Source organism: Centruroides sculpturatus, unplaced genomic scaffold (genome assembly GCF_000671375.1).
Source record: "Centruroides sculpturatus isolate CEXI.00-Female unplaced genomic scaffold, Cexi_2.0 scaffold2022, whole genome shotgun sequence".
NCBI classification, from domain to species: domain Eukaryota; kingdom Metazoa; phylum Arthropoda; class Arachnida; order Scorpiones; family Buthidae; genus Centruroides; species Centruroides sculpturatus.
This window is the reverse complement of record NW_019386283.1, coordinates 33,327-53,511: the sequence shown is the minus strand read 5'-3', so window position 1 is coordinate 53,511 and position 20,185 is coordinate 33,327. Positions and strand designations below refer to the sequence as shown.

At 31.3% G+C, this 20,185-nt stretch overlaps 1 protein-coding gene and 2 long non-coding RNA genes across 4 annotated transcripts; 1 reads left to right on the top strand and 2 right to left on the bottom strand.

Annotated features, from left to right (window-relative positions):
* Positions 1–588: 588 nt before the first annotated feature.
* Positions 589–4,676, bottom strand: LOC111614400. Its single transcript, XR_002754923.1, has 5 exons — positions 4,576–4,676; positions 4,390–4,487; positions 1,997–2,374; positions 1,784–1,910; positions 589–1,711 (listed from the first exon to the last, which is right to left on the bottom strand). It is a non-coding gene; the product is annotated as an uncharacterized LOC111614400 (long non-coding RNA).
* A 36-nt stretch (positions 4,677–4,712) lies between these two features.
* On the top strand, positions 4,713–19,587 carry LOC111614401. Its single transcript, XR_002754924.1, has 3 exons — positions 4,713–4,773; positions 15,360–15,541; positions 18,566–19,587. It is a non-coding gene; the product is annotated as an uncharacterized LOC111614401 (long non-coding RNA).
* Positions 9,020–14,311, bottom strand: LOC111614398 (toll-like receptor 4). Of its 2 annotated transcripts, none has more exons than XM_023355766.1 (2): positions 14,230–14,311; positions 9,020–11,595 (listed from the first exon to the last, which is right to left on the bottom strand). In XM_023355766.1, the coding sequence occupies exon 2, from the start codon at positions 11,568–11,570 to the stop codon at positions 9,189–9,191; it is 2,382 nt and encodes a 793-aa protein (XP_023211534.1). In that variant the 5' UTR covers positions 11,571–11,595; positions 14,230–14,311; the 3' UTR covers positions 9,020–9,188. The 2 variants fall into 2 exon arrangements, with proteins under 2 accessions (XP_023211534.1, XP_023211535.1); XM_023355767.1 differs by lacking the exon at positions 14,230–14,311 and adding an exon at positions 13,394–13,855.
* Positions 19,588–20,185: the final 598 nt, after the last annotated feature.

Here is a 20,185-nt window from a genome sequence, read left to right as displayed (position 1 = left end):
AGAGTGCCAGATTAATGCGATTACTGACTGTATAGATATAATGATGTGACCTGTTCATTTGGTACTGTTAACTTTTGAAAACGGGAGATCAAATAATATGGTGCACTGGCATGCAAGACCGTACAAGAAATAAAACCGAATAAAGAGGAAAACAGGATTAATTCTTTTTACCTCTATGTCCTTAATATTTTTCTTTTTTATTTTTAAATTGTCTACTTGGACTTTGTTTATAAACAGGACTTATTATACTGATGTAATTTCTGATTAATCTTTAAAGAGAGGAAGTTTTAATCAAATGTCAAAACAAAATATCTTTATTTTCTCTGTGCACTTTTTGTGTTTCGGATCTGTAGGTTCCTCTTCAGCAGGCTTAATCATTGGTAAACCTGCTGAAGAGGGCGTATTTATTAGTGAGCACACTGGATGATATGCCAGATTACTGGGAACCGGATTAGCAAGAGTCTACTATATTAGGAATCTGAGAACTGATTGATTGATTGTATGGAGCACTGAAAGACGGCCAGTAAACCTTTGCGTGAATGAATAGTGTTGAACACCATTAGTATAACCAGGGGGCCAGAGAGCCTTGAAGCAAGGATTTATTTACTAATAAATTTTGTAAACTGTTTCCCCTTTCGAAGCTGTACAACTGACTATAAAATAAGGTCTATGCTCCATCTAAACTATGTCGATAGCGTCTGAAAATAAACAGCAATCACATTGGAGGTAATGGATGGCCGCCGTCAGTTAGACGAAACCTGGCCGTCTTTCTCCATCCATTTACATCTCCACAAAGACTGTCTTTATCAGAAGGCTGTAAACGTGAATTAGTTAAGTCCACGACCACGTTTTAAACTAAAACAACATTTATTTACAACAATCCTCGAGTACACTTGAAAGAGAGCTACACGTGTTCATGGCAGCGATCACCCGACAAGAAGAAGAAGCAACAATACCCAGAATTCTCTCTGGGAAAAACCCAGTCCCCGTTTTTCCATCCGGGATTCACGGAAAACTCGTAGAGGAGTGGCCATCTCACCAGTCCGTGATTTGTCGCCGCAACATATATTAGAAGTAGGGTTGGTATCAACAACTTGTTATAGAATACTTAAAGAAACTCATCCACTCTATGCCAGAGTGCAGCAAAGCTGTTATTAATGTTTTTAAGCTTCAGTAGACAGTACAAAATATTGGGATGCCATTCAACAAAAAATAAATGTTCGTGTTATGCCTTTAAAATCCATTTACACTGTTGCCTTTTCTGTCATTTCCATAACTGCAAACAGCAAATTCTTGCAACGCTGCTTATTAGTAACTTATTATTTGCAATTTTTTTTTGGATAGAGAGATCGATTAATTAATGTAAAGCACTAGCACATTATAGGCCAAGCCATGTCAACCAACGCCGCAAATATAAAGTCAGCTAACACGAATGAAAGAGAAACGATGTCCTGATCTGAATTGCCTTTAAGGTGCAGTTCATTATTTACGTATACAGTTTAAAGGGGGATGGGGTTGCACAAAGTATAAGACCAACTCGTTATTGTACGTGACCATGAAACGACATTTCGAATTTTTTGGCCTGTTCCATAGTGGCTGATAATAGCTCTTATGTTCCAGCTGACCGTCTTTGTTAAACACGTACAGTACAACTTCGGCTGCCTACTCTCGCTTAGGGTCACTAACTTTTCGTCTTCTGTCAGCACCAATCCTTCAAACATTTTCATCTAATTATTTATACACCCACTTGTTCGTTACTATAATTATAAGCGTATATACGTACCGAAAGGCCTGCTTAATATTCTTTTGCAAATATTTTTGATGAACGTCCCATTAGAATCGTAAAAGTGAAGCAAATTGTCATCTTTGATAACTATATCCCATTTTGAAGCGTAACGACTGCCGAAGGCCTGTGAAAGTTCAATTGCGTAATTTAAATCTTTTAAACCTTCAATTGCTTTTCTAACTTACCTCGATACGTGGTATTGAACAGTACCTTTCTCTTTCCGGTTTCGTCCACGATCCAAACTCTATGATTTGCCGTGTCATAAACATGTCTTTATTATCACTCACGACAACGCCGATATTTAAGATCCACTCCTCATTGCTTAGAGATCACACGTGTGAGTTTGGCAGAGACTAGAGTATTTTTCGCTGAATATTTTAAAATAGAGAACATTAAAGAAGCTTGATATACAAAAATAGAATAAATTTTGGATGTGAATGAATTCTTATCTTTATCATCATCAGTATAAATCAAATTTTTACTATCACGAGCCCCATCATCTCTGGTCGAGCCATTTGAATTCTCGACTGTTTGCACAGAGCAAAACCAATTACCAATCTTCGAATTATTCATTCCGTTCTTGTTGGGCTGCAATTTGAAAAAATTGTAGACCTTTAAATTTCCGTCTGTCTGTAGTTTCTTAATCTCAAGAAAGCATTTAGACAGCTAAAAGATGAGACTAGATATGGAAAGCTTAGAGACAGGAGGCCATGATTAACTATATACGAACACCCGATGCAAAGCGAAGTCACGTTATTTCAATTCAAAAATTTTCTCTTGAAAGGAGTTAGATAGATGACTGGCATGACTCTATTGCTAACAGGAAACGTCTTATGTACAATACAGGGGCAAGACACTACTAATTTCAGGTGGAGAGCATATATTTTAAGTTAAAATAAATTAAAAATATGATAAAAAAAATTGCAACCCGGCATTATGACGATGTCACAATAAATATTTTCTCGTTTTTCTTGTACTTTCGTCCAACTCAGACTTTAAGAATGAGCTGCTGTTATTTGTATTCGTTAAAACCTCTTTTCTTATACTAATGGCGTTTTTTCTTTTTTTTCCTAACCGAAAAATTACCAAGTTTAATACTTCATTAGAATATGGAAGCATAGGCCTATATATTTTGCATGAATATCATTCGAGTCATCATATGTATATTATAATGTGTTTTAGTGAAATTTGCATCGTATGGGACTGAACTAGGCTGCGTATTCTTCAGATTTGAATTATTAAGATTTCTTTTCATGGAATTATTAAAATATTGAACTGACTACAGGGCCGGATCATCGCATAGACAAACGAGACAAATGTATAGGGCTCGGTTTTTAGAAGGGCCTGGTCAAACTGTCTATTTTGAAAATATTTGTAAATAAGATAGTTTACTTTTCTGTTGGACAACTGTATATAATAAACAAATAAATAAAAATATATTGTTTTTATATATGGTTATTGTGAATTCTAAAATCTAAAGAAAATGTGTTCTTACGTTTCTTCTTATTGAAAGTAATTCTTCCGATAATTTAGAAATTTTTTTAAAGCGATAAGAATAATATTAACTACAAGATGATGACTGATACGCCGACAGAGATTGCCATTTTTTCAGTAGCTTGTTTTAATTTTTTACATTATTTAGTTTTGTTTTATTTATTGTTTTATATTTTTTGTGTGCTCTATTTCTTGTGGGAGAGGGAGGGGGCCCGGTAAGAATAAAATGTCTAAGGCTCCAAAGTGGGTTAATCCGGCCCTGGACTCCGACATTAAAGAGATCAAATTGTCTATCAAATTTGAAATCTTTCTATTCCGAGAGACATTTTTCAGATAAATTCTGGGATAAATGATCAAGACTTCAATCTTGATCTTTAGACAACGTAATGAATACGCCTCAAAATAACTTCAAATGCTGGTGAAATTGATATCTGAATAACCCTTAGTTTGATTGTAACCATTAAATTGCATAAGTAATTCTCAATACACCCAAATCTACATACAAGCCACTAACAAATCTACATACAATACACTAACAAATTTTCAATAAATCTTTCATTGAATATAGTATATGCATAATATTAACCATTTTTACACGGACGAGTTAAAAAGTCCAGCAACAAGTTGCATAACTTTTTTGGATAAAAACTATTTTTGTTTAAGATACACTAAGACACATTATCATAAAATTGAAAATGCATGCGGCACCTCTGTTATGAGATAAAAAATAAAAAATAACTTTTATATTATTAATTATTATAAAATGGCAAAGGCTTAATTTTAAGATTAGAAACGAGTTTTTTAAAAATTTTAAATACCAGTAACGAGTAAAATTTTCATTAAGTCTGACCCCACTGGAGATATGTCATGCAGCCATCTCTATAATTCCCATCTCGATCTTTAATCGCCAATATTTAACACAATAAACTGGATTATTTCTAAATTTACTATCCACTTTCTTGTACAATACATTCAACAAATTTTCACTGCACTTTTATAAAAATTGTTTTAAATAAAACAATTTAAGATAAGATAAATAAAATTTCAATTGTTAAGATGCAAAAATATATGTGTAAAGTAAATAAATATATAATTACTGTCATATTTACCTATTATTACACAATTCTTAAGTATTCCAGAATTAGAACGTTATTTTGAACTTTCGAATTCGAATGTTCTGTATAAATAAGATTACTTTATATTCGGCCTTCGCATAAAAATAAATATATTCATTAAATTCTTTACATTTTGTATCGGGTAATTTAAATTTGTTACCTTTGAAAAGTTTTTATTACCTGAAATTACACTTGCGATATGAAATTCGTTCGATTATTTGATCGAATTGCTTTGAACTGCGCGAGATTAGTGCTCAAATATTCGTTTTTAGTAAAATCGCAGCGCACGTGACAAACGAATGTTCGGAACGAATAAACAAACGCGCCTTACATTTCAAATTTAAATCTTATAATGCCTTCTATAATCGCAATTAAAAGGTAATTATAGAATTTAAGAAAATTTTTAAAAATCATTCTCATTCAAAACTTAAAGATACGTAATTATATTATTTATTTTCTTTGAAATATTATTAAATTAATAGGGTCTTTTATCCCCTATGACACTCTTGGGTTCGGCCAAACCCATAATTAGAGCAGCCAGGTAGAGAGGGAAGAGTTAATTCTTCTCCTCTTTAATTAATTAATTTATTTATTTAAATTGATAGGAACTCAGGTACCGTAAGTAATTTTTCTTTAAATTTATTTACTGAGTAAATTTTTTATCTGGAGAAGTTTTGCCTTTTCTGTACGTAAGTCTCTAGGAGGCTGCTAGGTTTGTTTTCAGAGTCGAGAATCCCATTTGAAGGAGCAATTTTGCCTATAATACTAGTACTGGCAAGCATGAGTGGTCTCTGTCACGTCTTTTGTGTTGAAGATTTTCGATTTTCTTAGTTTAACGACGTCGCAATGAGCTTCGTTTTCCATTACAATTTATAAATTAATGAAACATTCATTTGTGACGTTTAGTATTATTTATAAATATACTCTTAAATATTTCTATTTTCTCAAAATGTTCCCATCTCTCTGATCTCTATGGATAATAATCATTTACTAATCTATATATATATAAATGAATGTATGTTGTCTGTCCTTCATGCATTACTATACCATTTATCCGATTGCCATGAAACTTTGGGAAGCGTTTAATACACTCCTGCGAAGGTTTGTGGCATAGTATAGTACATTTATCTTAGGATAGATGGCGAGCGTGGAAACGAGCATTTCATCGTGAGAATTTCAGCACGGTTAAGAGTTGAAACTTAAAATTTGGTACACGGTTAGGGTACGTCACGAGAACGCATACTAACAAGGGATTTTTTGAAATTCCCCCCGCGGGGAAAGGGACAGGCTTCAACAATAGAAGTGTTAAGAATGAAAGTGCTAAGAGAAAGCAACGTGCGTGATTTACAGACGCAGATGCGATTTTTTTGCGTTAAATCAAACATAATTTTAGACCCATCTAAAAATTTTCTAATTAGTCTGGAAACAGGAGAACCTAATCCTTGCATTCTGTGAAAACGGGTAAGATTGGCTATAATGTAATAATCTTAATCTTCGCTATCGTTACTTTTTGCCCAACAACGCCGGGCTTGTCTGCTAGTGAGAGATAAAAAAATATCTGTTGAAGTGAAATCCCAGTTTTTCGACTTGAGCACGTGACTTAACTCCTCGCAATATTTGCAATTACCCACTGTATAGTTGTTTTAGAATCCGTCCTGTACAACATTGTACCAAGTTATCTGCAGTCTCCATAACTCCAAATTTTCCATTAGTCAGTAAACGACCACAAATAGCACAATGATTCGACGAATTCATATAATCGCTTGCATTTGCAAGCTTATTTTCTTCTGACTTAGTCATATATTTATTTATATAATTACTCAACATCGTCGATTTTTCACCAATATACTGTATGTCCATGTTTCCTTCCCAAACAGTCAAAATCGCAAAATTGTAATCATTTATAAAGCCTTCTTCTGAGTACAGTACGTGGCAAATCACATAATCGACTTTGCTTTTTTAATTTTTTCTTCTTGCAATAGACGTAACAACATCTCGCAAACAATTTTCTCCGAGGCTGGTCTTTGAAATCCAAAGCAACAAACGCTAACAGTCTTATTTTTAACTTTCTTGTTTCGTTTGCAATATGAATTATCGACACGTTGTTGATGAGTAACAACGTTTGTACAATGTAGTTTTGAATTTTGTATTCGGCAAGACATATTTTGAAATAAATTTTGCTACTTCTTCATTGGATGCTTCACCAAGTATGAAAGCATCTTTTATCTATATTAATATGTAATAATATGGAGTGCCTCGCCCTTGAATCCAATCTTTGGATTCAATGTTTGAATGATCTTCGGAACATATAAAGTCGAGCATCGCACGGAATTTATTGTCAATGAATATACTTGCAGACACAGGATCAGCAGCAATTCGTTATCTGGTATTTTATCCTTAGCAGGTGCAGTGGCATCCAAATGAATTGTAATACTCGTAAATCAAGTTATAGGTATTCAGCCGGGCTGAGTGTAAGAAACCATGTCGCAGGTCCATAATTATATATCATACAAGTCAATTCGCTTTGCGGTTAGCGACAAAATTGATACGTAATTCTTAGTTTAGAAAATATCGTAGGCAAATTCTTCTGTAATTGTTTTTTTGTGCATTAACTCTAAATAATTACTCGCAAATCTCACCAAACTATTTCAAAATTCGAATATACATAGCCTAATAAAAGACAAATATGCAGTGATACCTTCTAGTGAACGATTTCCAACGATTCTAATTTCGAACGTCCAGAGTTAATATATTAATTTATTAATATATTTATAGATTAAGTTATTAATCTAATTTAATAATCAAATTTTTTAAATAATATGATATTGAATTTATTTAAGCTTCAAAAAAATTAAATTTAAAATTAAAACTTAAATTAAAATAACGTTCATAGTGATGAGCACGCACTTAGCGGACATTTCGCAAAACGTAACTTTTTTGACTGGAGAAAATAATTTTTAAGTGAAATAAAAATATCGATAAAAATCGATATCTCCGGAACGAATGGACGGAACTCGATCAAATTTGATACGTACAGTACGTAGGGAAAATATAACAGATGACGCGTATATCTTTAGTTTTTAAATAAAATGTGAATTAGGATAGAAAGTGTTCTAATTCCAGTATAGTAAGGTTCGCTTCGTTGAGTCGTTCGTTCGTTCGCTCGCTCGCTTACTTGATGGCTTGCCTCTATCGAGCCTTATGATCTATATCCATTTATATCCATTTGATATATATATTAAAAGCAAAATGCTTGTCATCACCAACCGAAATCTAAACAAGCAATTCTTTATTGTAACATCGTCACAATTCCGAACTGCAATTTTTAATTTATTTAATTTAAAATATATGCTCTCCATCTCAAATTAGTAGTGGCTTGCCCCTGTACTGTACATCATACTTTTCCTTTAGCAATCGAGTCGTGCTAATCATTTATCTAACACCTTTGTGGAGAAAATTTTTGAATTGAAATAACATGACTTCCAGTTTGCATCCGATGTTCGTATATAGTCAATTGAGGGCTCCTGCCCCAAGCTTTCCATATCTTATCTATCTAACTCCTTTCTCGAGATTAAAGAACAACAGACAGACGGACGACAGTGGGAATTTGCAGGTCTACAATATTTTTCAAATTGCAGGCCAACTAACTTTACAAAAAGTGCTATAAATAGATTCGACTCTGCCTGGATGAAATATAACGAAATCAACCAAGACAGACAACAAGTACTTTATCCACACTTTCCCAAATATTATGTTTCAGTTTCTTTGATTTAAATTTTAATTTAAATTAATTAATTAATTTTGATTTTAATTTTAGTTTCAGTTTCGGTGTAAAAAACCAGAGTTTTAATTGTCATTTTATTATTTTTAATTAATTAACTGGCTATCTAGTATTAATAAATATTATATTAAACATTAATATTATAATGTATAATATATTAATAAATGTTTGTTATTTAATTTGAATTAAGCATCTTTAAATACGAATTCTTAGGTGTCATTTATATTACGCAAATGTTAATTAACGATTTTTTCATTAATTAATAATTTATTAATGAATGAATTAATTAATATGATTTAAATTGTGACGCGTACCAAAAACCGGAAGTAGTATCTTACCCCTATGCGCATTGAAATCTAATTTGAATAACAATGTAGTCCATGGTTCGTGTTGTGACGTCTGATGACATGAGGTGAATTTCAGATAGGTAGTCCTGTCGTTGATTGATCGGGCCATCCACTTTCTTTAACATAGGAAACATAGGAAGTTGACAATCGGTGGCCGACTTTACCAAGTAGCTTGTTCGGAAACCGAGTAAATATATTGTACGGTAACCGGAGCAAATATAGCGTTCAAAATTTTGTTCGTAACCCAAGGTTTGACTGTATATTATACAGATGTTACATATATTACTGTGCACATAATTATATACTAGAATATTTAAAATAAATAAAATTCAGAAAATTATAAAATCCATTGCATTTATTTATTCACAAAAATAGTGAACATAATAAATTAAATAAAATTAAAACCCCTTTTTAAAAAATTAAAAATAAAATTAATTTTTAAATAAGAAAGAAGTTTAAAAATGAAACATAAATTAAAAAAATAACAACTAGCATTACTTGCACATTTTGTAATTTTTTTTTTACGAAATACACAAATCATTTTTCAAAGGAAATGTTTTGTGCAATAAGATATTACGAAACGTTGAGATCCTCAAGTAGATAATTTATCATAAAACTTGTTCAAATTTTTAATTTAAATATTAATCATTATAATTTACGTAAAATTATATTATTTTACTAACTATTTTCTTTTTCGTCTTTAAAGCTTGGCGTAACTTCTTCCAAAAAAGGTCTTGTTCTTTAGGATCATTACTCCATTCTAGATAAATCTTTGTCTTTAGTAGATAATTTAATTGAGTAGTAACTAAATGGTTTGACAATTCTTCTAATTTGATTAATAATAAGCCTTCTCTTTCTTCGTCAATCAGAACGTGATGGGCTAAATCTGTTTCGAATTTACACCAAGGACTCTGCAGAAAATTATTCGAAAGAATCAAAATTGTTCTTCTGCTGCACTTAATGCTTTCCATAATACATTCGCTAATTCCTCTACCGGCAACAAAATCGCGATCGTAAACGCATAATTTTAAATCACTTGTATTTGTTTCTAAACGAGGAAGTAAAGTGCTGAAGACCCAATCAGAATCATTAGCGTTATAGGAAATGAAAGCATCATAAGTAAAATTTTCATCAGAAATACTTAACAATCTTCTTCCGAAATAAAATTTATATAAATATCCAGAAACTACTGCTACAAGAATTAATATTAAAATAACAGCTAATACTATTAAAGCAGCAAATGCAGGATTTGCATTGCAATCTTTATCCAGAAAGTTGTGCACTTTGAATAGTTCAGAGTTAAACAATTCTTTTGGACTATCACATTTGTACCCATTATAATCGTGTTTAAAATAATCAGAAATGATAATTTCTGAGCTGTTTACCCATTCCATAAAGGGTAAAATATCACAGGAACAATTGAAAGAATTCCCTGAAAGGTCTACTTTTGGAATTTTTTCAAAATCTCCCATCATTGAGCTTGTTACTGTCACAATATAGTTGTGAGATAAATCCAGAGAAATGAGATTTGGAAACGGAGAAAAAATAGGTTCTCTCCATTCTCTGATGAGATTATGCGATAAATAAATATGCTTAATTTTATTTAAATTAGCAAAAATATTTTGAGAAACTAGATTTAACGAAGAATTTGATAAATCAATATGTTCCAAATGTATTAACTCGGAAAAAAGTTTATCACTTGCAGAAAGTGTTAATGGCACTTGCTGAAAAGTAAGACTTTTTAGTACTTTTAAATGAGGAAATATTTTTTTAATCAGTAATTTTGTGATCAAAATGGAGTTAAAACTTATATCCAGTGATAATAAATTTGAGAAAGGTGCGAATGTTACATCTTGAATATGATGTATTCCACATCTTCTGATGCGTAGATGTCGTAAATTTGAAAGTCCTGTAAAAGATGTTTCCGATAAACGTATTAAAAAGTTAAATGAAAGATCCAATGTATGTAAATTACCCATTGAAGCAAAACTAAAATCGAATATTGTAAATCTTTTGGGACTCCATGGTCTTCCACTAATATTTAAATAATGTAATCTTGAAAGAAGTATTCCTTTAGGTAAACTGTTTAGAATATTAGGCACTATTGTTAAACTGGTTAAATTTGGTAAATTTTCAAAAGCATCATCTGTTATATTCATAACATTAGCATTTACTATGGTAAGTTCTTTTAAGTTATTTAAATCGCCAAACACGGTCTTCTTGATAACAGGAATATTTGTAAAGCCAAATTTAAGTTTCATCAAATTTAAGTCTCTTAATGCAGGCAACACATCTAATGAAGAGGGAGCTGAAGCAATATCTACATCTTCAAACGAATGACCGGCGAGACTTCTGAATATTTCACTTAAATTTTCAATTGTTAGATTATTTTTTGAAAGTATTAAATATTTTAATTTTTGAAGATTCATGAATGATATCGGATCAATATGATTAAGATTGCATGATGATAAAGATAGAACCTCAATGTTATTGTTGTTCATAAATTGAAAATCATCGCTTTGTATAGTTGTTAAATTATTCTCAGACAAATCGAGGTTGGTTAATGATGGTGTGTATTCCGATAATAAATGAGTTATATTCTTCACATTTGTAATATCGTTATGTGCAAGAACAAGATTTGTTAAATTTTTTAAACTACAAAATTTCTCCGAACGTAGTTCTGATATTCTGTTATATGAAAAATTTATTATTCTCAATTCAGTTAAATTGCAAAATGAATGAAATTCCAAGGCTTGTAACTTACTATGAGTAACTTCCAAATGTAAAAGATTTGAATATTTGTTAAGATGATTCGTTGCAAATGATGAAATCGAGGTGCCATTTATGAAGAGATGAGTAGTATTAGGCGATGGAGGAAGATTATATAAACTGTCACATTTTTTTCCAGAAATATATAAATATTCATGCACTGTAAAAACATCGCAGTGACCATAAGTATTAAAATGTCTAATCACATCGAGAGTTTTTACTCTCGAAATAAAGGCTATCAAGATCAATAATTGTGCTGTATTCAAAATTAGGTCCATTTTCAAAACACGAAAGAATTTTTTTCTGAAAAAAAGATATTAAACTTATTTTAAACAGTCATCATTTTAAAGAATATAATAATTAATATATAAAGTTAATAATATATTATTTGTTTATAGAGACCAAATTTTTTACTATGGGGTCTATAAAATATTCATTAGTAAGTTTATCACTATCTTACAGAATTAGAAAATTTTATTTACCGTATTTTACGGCATATAAAACGAAATTTTTGTATAAAAAAAAGAAGAAGAAGAATAAAGCGAAAAAATTATCATGTGGTCTTACGAGTGAAGTTGCAATCTTTCGCAGGCTAATGAATTTCTTCATATTTACGAAAACGTACAGTACTGTACAGTAGGTTACAAATGACCTCTAGCTAATCAGACTCTTGAATATAACATTATTGTTTAGTTAAACATATTATTGTATTAGCATTATTTAATATAGCTAAACAGCTTTTGCATGTATTCGTGTAGAATATATTTTAATGATAAATTTTAATTGTGAATGACTTCTTTCAAACTCCTATTTTTCCCTAATACAGTAGAACCTCGATTATCCGCCCCCCCGATCAACCGACCCCTCGGTTAACCGACCGTCCTAGTCGGCAAATTTCAAATGTCCGCTAGTGATGTGGCGCTACAATAGCGACGATTATTATTTTAAAAAATTTTTGTTAGGCTTAACATCGATGAAAATTCAACGCAAAATAGGTTAATAGCGATATACTAATATACTAATTACATGGGATATAATAATATACTACACTAATAATGGATTTTTTCATACTTTTCGGTTATCCGACTTTTCAATTATCCGACCAACCCCAGTCCCCAATTAGGGCGGATAATCGAGGTTCTACTGTAAATAAAAGTGTGCATTCTAAATTTATTTTATTATTTTTAAACCAAATTACAGTAAAAAAATTAAAGCATAGTTCCAAAAGCGTGGGATGGCTTAAATAGTCTACACTAAATATTTTTTTTTTCCTAAATATTCTATGCTGAAATGGAGATACATCTCATATACCGTAAAATACGGTAATTATTTTATAACATCGTAATTTTCACGATAGATATTCAATTAAATAAATCCTTATTAATACATTAATAAGTATTTCATTCATTAAAACCATTAAAATTAGCAGCATAAATTTAAATTCCATATTTTGTATACGCAAAAACAAAATTATTCCATTAAAGTATTTATTAATCTGATTGCTAATTTTAAAGATTTATTACAGAGAATAGACAATAGCACTGTACTCTATGTATATATATATTTCTTAAACACATCCCTTATATAAATATTTAAGATAATATACTCGTATCAAACTTATATATTCAGGATATGGTCTTAAAATATCCACAATAACAAATGATAAATACTTTTAGACTTCCTTTAATTATTTTTTTTCAAAATATTTAAATTAACCTATTCATCTAAATATCAATTGTCTCTTTCTGAATATTCTCAAAGATTAGAATTAAATTAATATTTCAATATATATATATACATATATACATTATTATACAGTATCCTATTATTTAATGATGTGTAGATGTTTAAAATATTCTAAATATTTTAAACAAATTATATATATAATCAAGTTATGCGAATACTTCAAGTTTTACTTAATCTGGTTAGGTTCTAAAGGTAAAAGTTTATAACAATTTAATTAAAAAATGATTACATGGAGATTGCATGAACGTTCTAATTAATACTATTTCAATAATAATTTTAATAACTAGTTAGATGATTTTTAAGTAAAATGATTCTCTTAAAAATCTAATAATTATACAGAGTAAGTTATACTTACATGGCTTGATTATATTAGAAACGTAGAAGTCATGTTAGTTAATTTACGTAAGGAAAGCATTTTAACCTTCTCGCGCGGGGAATATTTTAACCGTAGGTGCGCCTGTAAAGCTCATTTATAATCAAGGAAAGTGATAATCCGGACATTGGAAAAGCCTAAAAAAACCGGTTCGTGAAGATATTAAAAATGTGCTCCTGTTTTTCTCGAAATACTTAATAAAGAATTACTTCACTGCGTATATACGCTCGCATTATCAAATATATCAAATCAAAATATACAAACATACAGCAGAATTTAACTGCAAACTATTTATACACGCCTACTACAATTAACAAATTTAACTATACATAAACAGGTTCATTAATATATTCGCTCATTATAACTGATTTAAAAACTGTAGAATCAGTCATCGGAACAGCGTTATTATTTTCAATATATTTTAAACTTTATAAAATATCAGTTTATTTCTCTTTACAAACATTACAAACTTAGACGAAGATCGTTTTATCTGGAAAATTATTTCTCGTACATACATTTAACTTGTGAAATTTTATTTTAACTTTATAAACCAAAGTAAATTTAGGTCAATGTTGATAGAGAGCACTTTTACTAATCACTAAAGCTATTGATTATAACACTTTTTAAAATTATTAGCATTTTCCGATTTAATTAATATCTTTATGTTAAAATTTAGATTTGTTTTTCTTACATTTACATTTCGAACAACATTATCTCTGAAATAAATTACCTTAAAACTAAATTCAAGGTAATAACATAATTAGATATATTTACTATTTATAAGTAATATCAAACAAAAGAAAAAAAAACTGACTTACTTCAATCTATTTGTATACAAGCGAAAAACTTAATATGACGACAATACGACCGTTCATCGTAGTAGATCAACAACAACAGGAAAAATGTTTCGCAACTCCCGTTATAAATTTGAACTTCCCAGTTTCATTGTTAGTATTATTTATTTCATATATATATATATAGTCTATTGTTCACATTTTCCATGCAAAATTTTAACTCGAAACGAATTATTTTATCTAAGTTAATTCTACAGTAAAATCTACAGTAGTGAATTTATCATTCACTACTCTATCCCTCTACTAAAATAATTTTAAAGTATTACAACATGCAGCTGATCAAATAACGGTAAATTTTATTCGGCTTTTATTTTTAAAACGTGTAGCAGTAGAAAATCTACTAACATCAAAAAAATTGATTAACTCGTGAGAAATCTTAATTATATTCTTATTAAGTTTTTGTATATTAATTGTCTATTAAAACGACACGTTTTATATAAACCGTAACAGGAAATACACACAAACTGCTGAATTTATTGTAGTCAATATTTTAAATTTGGCATAAATTATAGCATATTCATAAATTTAATTTTTAAGTAAAGTTTTGAAGATTAGTACGAAATTTCCTTATTTTATATAATCCAACTATTAAATACAGTAAATATCGTTAGTAATCTTCTGCGTTTCTCCACGCGGAGAGTATAAATACAATCCGTTAAAAACTGAAAATAGTAACTTGCAGACAATATTTCGTATTTGGTTTCTGAAAAGTACGAAAATTGAAACATATGTAATAAAATATATTTTTGAGAAACTTTAATGGAACTAATTGAAATAAAAAAGATACGAGAGCAAGGCCGTGCGGTAGATTTTCTCAGTATGATGCAAATCTTCGAAATGCCCTTAAATGCTTCTTATACCGCCCTCTTACCATGCCGTCTCTCTGTATCATAGTACGGCTCTGTACGATAGTGCTATAATAGGCTATAAAGATATAAATACTATAGTCATAAGCAACAATCTTATATGTCTAGCATATGAGTCGAATTAGATGATACAGTGGAAATGGCGAGAGGCAAAATATTCGGAAATACATCTAAAGTAATATTTCTTGATAATGGCTTAATTATGAAAATTAAAATATTTGTCAACAGATGTCGCCAACCTTTAAACACGATAGAATTCTGCTTATGGAACTGCACTGTTGGAAATGATCCTAGTGTGGAACTGTTCCGTCGAACCTGCACAACTTGCGGCCGCCGAAAAATGTACAGGATATAAAAGGAAATAAGGATGTAACTAGTGCATTAATGTGATTTTATTATAAAAATCTTAAGTAAGAAATGTAATTAATTGGTATTCAAATTTCTTTTACTTTCCCGGTTGTTATAGTATAACACGGGAAAGTAATGTAATCATCTCAAATTTTTATTTTTTTGTTATTTTCCTGGCTGTTTTAATGTAATATGGGTTATATTCTTGACTGTTATAATAAAATATAGTAATCGTGTCACATCTGACCCTCAGAGTTTTTGAAATCGTAGTGTTTTGATACCTCTGAACCCCCAAAAAAGTCAAAACAACTGATACCGGAAATATGTGTTGGTATTGTGGCTACACGCCATATTTTAAACCGTAATTTAAACCGTATATATATATATGTATATATATCTTCACTTTACCTTCGTCTGTCCTATTTGTTTACTCTTCTATAATCTTATCGTCTTCCCATTGACTTTAATGTGTGGGTGAACTGAGATGAAAGGAATGAATGGAAGGCTTTTGAGAGGGGATATGAGTGGACTGAGGTGAGGGGAGGAATGAGGGGGAGTTAAGAAGGGGGAGAATGAAGGGAGTGAGTGGAGAGGAAAAATGAGGGCAGACTGGAAGTGAGGGGAGAAGGGAAAGGACAGAGACTGGAAGGAAGGAAGTGGAAAGAGGAGGTCGAAAGGAAAGCCTCCTCTGTAAGTTTGATTGTATGGTGAGAGAAGAAAAAGAGGACCTTAGAACAAGAGAAAGAAAAAGGAACTGGACTGAGAAGAACCAGACGGATCGCCCCTTTTGGATTAATATCTCAGTGTGAAACAAGAATTGAGTGAATCAGCCCCCCTTGACCGACGAGAAGCCTCATCCACGAACCCACACACTTCAACCTGCATCATCAAGTTTTGGGTACCCTCTTTCCTTATTCTTTTCTTTCACCTGAATCTTCGATTAAGCCGGCTACGTTCAATTAGTTTAAATAGTACAGTAGTAGGAACCTAGTATTAAGTAAGACAACTTTAGTTAATCGGATGTTCGGTTCGGGAAAAGGGACAACTAGAATTGTTGGTATCCTATGAAATCCTGTATTCGAACTAGCGAGTTAATAAATAATTGTATTTTATGTTATCAAATCTGGGTTGTATGCCTTTATATAACTCGCAGAAATCACAGTATTTATTCGTTTAATATTTCAGGATGGGGTAAAGTTTAAGAGACGAAATTTGGCACCGTAATTTGTATGTAAGGGCCATTGATGCTATTAAATTTTAATGGTTAAAGGTCGAGGATAAGAAAAGATACAGTTTGGTCACGTAGCCTATCTCCAGTGGGTTGGGACTTAATGAAGATCTTACTCAGGGTTGTGGAGTCGCGTAAAAATCTACCGACTCCAACTCCGACTTTTCCTTACCATCCGACTCCGACCAGGGGCGGACTTGTTACTGAAAGAGACCCGGAAATTCTGATGTCATCACGTGACCTCAGAATAAAAGATTCAATAAATAGAGTTCTAATAAAGATAGAACGTAGAAACTTTTTATTTCAAAGCTAAAACACTCCTCTAAGTAATATATAAATATGTATTCGATAATTTTTNCGGGCTATTTTTTGCTACAATTAATAATTAGAAATTAAGTAATAATTAATAAGATGTTTATATATACAAAATAGTTTTTTTGTTAGGAAACATCACAAATCCATCAATTACATAGTTATATATAATAAACTTGATAGATTAAATGATTTTTCCAATCTAACTTGCTTTTCAGTGAAAGAACTGGTTAACTTCATTTTCAGAGATGGATGTCAATGTCACCTTCATAAAATTCTGTCAAATTCTTTAAATGTTAATGCTTTTGATTTTCATTTACACATTAACCAAAGAAAATTGTAAAAATGTCAACAATCTGTTTGTAGTAAAATTGAGCTCTAAAGTTTGCTGGTTGATACCCTACTGGCTATATACAGGATGTTCACTTTAGCATTTATCAAGGGGCAAGAAATTTTTTTCAGCATTGCATAAGTTTATGGATATGGTGCATCAGTTCAACTATGATGTTTACAGTAAAATAAATCATTCAAAAAGGGGACATGTAAAATCGCACTTTCATTCTGCAGCAATGAGACTTATTTATTATTCGTTCTTTAGCAATGAGCTCAAAGAACGAAAACTTAGTTTTTAACTTTAGCAGCCGATTTTTATGTCATCGTGTAGAGTGCATCGAGCACCTACAAGTATATGTAGTTTGATCTTTAGCACTTTTAAGCAAAACAAAAAAACCAAATGTGTATTTTTCTCCATACATTTTATTTCTTTGAAATTTTTAAAATATGAAAATTAAATTTCTAGAAAACTTGTAGAGCTGATGTTCATTATTAAAAATTGTAAATAGAAATGTTTCGAGGCTAGAACCCATATTTTAAAGTTACAAACCACTGTGCATCGTATCACCCTCTATCGTGGTTGCATCAGCTAACGTTCAGAACGCGTTGTGGTCAAATATCACGAAAGCTACGACGCGAATTTCGTTTTGTGTTCCTTTTGAGTTAGTCACAATGCGTTGTGGACCTTTTTTTCGCTGAATGAGCGTTTTTGTTCTTTGAGCCTAACACATACACAAAATATCAAAACTGGGAACATTCCCCCTTTATTTAAATAAAACAATTCGTTTCATAAATTTGTCTGGGCTGTAAAAATGCGAAGTAGCAGGAACCATTCAGTCTATCCAAATAAAAAAAAAGTTGCGCCAAGTAGAAAATTATGATAATTTGGATGACAGTGAAATTTTTTTTTTTTTTGGTAAAGATAAGCTTTTACTTGGCGAAATATTTTTACATCTCGGATGTTTTTGTTTGGATATCAATTGTTTTTGTTTAATAATTGTATTATTATGTCAGAATATAATATCGATTGGCGCTCAGCGACCGCCGACTGAACGCGTCGCCGACCAAATACATTGTCAACCGAACGCGCCGCCGACCGACGTTTAGAAAAATCGTCATGAAAAGTTTTAATTCACATAAATTTAAGATTTTGTAATTCTAAGTAATATTTCGAATAAAATTCATTTATTTACACGCAATTTTATCCTTATAGACATAAAATTAAAGCGAAAAACTGAATTAGCTCTACGGGGAAACCACCGTGAACTTTAACCTATCAACCTGGAAGTTTGACCAGAACCTCATTGATAACGAGAAAGTCTAAAAGTTTCAGCTTTCTAGACCCAGTAGTTTTTTCTCTACGAGCATCTGCAGTGCCGGTGAAGAAAGAGGAGGAGGAGAAGAAAATACAGCGGTTTTTTTCGGCGAGTTTTGCACTTTTCAGTTGCATTTATTTCGGCAACCGCTTTATAGAAAATCTTGAAAATTTGCACACTATCTAAGAAAACAATTTTCTTTCGAACAAGATATTCGGAATTACTTCAGGTGTTTTGGGGCCGGAGAAATCGACCCCCGAAAATCAGCAACTCTGAATTCCTGTATATACTCGTATAGTCAGTGACTTTTTTACTTGGCGGGGAGTCACTGCTGTTATTGCTGATCATTAACTATACTTTACTTGAAAAGTAAGTCATTAAAAACCAATCTTAGAAGTTTAGACTATTTTAATTTTGACCCTCTACCTATTGTCAATCAAGTTGTGCAGGTCTGGCTAGACGGTTCTGTCGGAATTACCTAATCTGTTGTACTAAACGGTTCCTCGTCGGTTTATATATATATATGCTGTATATAGATAATAAAATGTTGTGTCTTTCTGTTCTTAGCTTTTTGGTCACTCTGCTCCAAATTTTTCATGCTTATTATCTGGGAATCCAAGGAAAATGTATACTATGAAACTGGACAGCCTACTTTTCCCGATTTCATCCCCCTTATTAACTCTTAAACCTTTCGCCCGATTTGCACCAAATTTTTTATACATATCCCTGGAACTTCGAGGAAAATTAAAGATTTCCATTAAATCTGGATGCTCTTCTCCTGAGTTGATATCCTCGATACTTTGTGATAAACAGAACAATGGTAAGCAAAAAGAACGAAACTTTTAATATGATTTTCATTTTAACGTTTATCCCTTTACTTTTTGGCCGGGAAATGCCGGACATACAGTGGTGCCTCGTATAACGGACGCTGCAAACAACGGACTTTTTTCGAACAAGTGCGAATGATGTTTCCACTCTTTTGCCGTTGCCAATGACAATCTGCTATTTTTAGGATATATTAGTATTATTAGAATGTATTATTAGTATATCTGAAGTAGAAATGTAATGTAATATATGTTGACGATTCAAATAAACNATATATTGTTTTTGTTACTTTTGTTCCTGTTCTGTTCTTTAAAGTATAGGTTATAGTAGTGAAAAAAAGTTTTATACTGAGTTTTACAAATTAGTGAGTGAGAAAAGAGAATAAGTTTATTCAAAGTGAACTTATTTGCTTTTCTCTTCTCCACGAATTTTCCAAAATGAATATGTCAAAAAATTGTAGTGGTAAGGATAACAAAAGAAATATTAAAGATACCTGGCCAAAAAAGTACTCAATTATTAATACATTACAGATTGTTTATGAAATATGATGTGCTGGTTTTCAATGGCAGAATGAGCCTCATCAAACAATAAACTTTAATTCAGATAAAATAATTTATTATATTAAATATGAAGAACTGTTTGATATTCTTTCAAAAATACACAATGAAATCAGTTATGGTGGAAGAAACAGA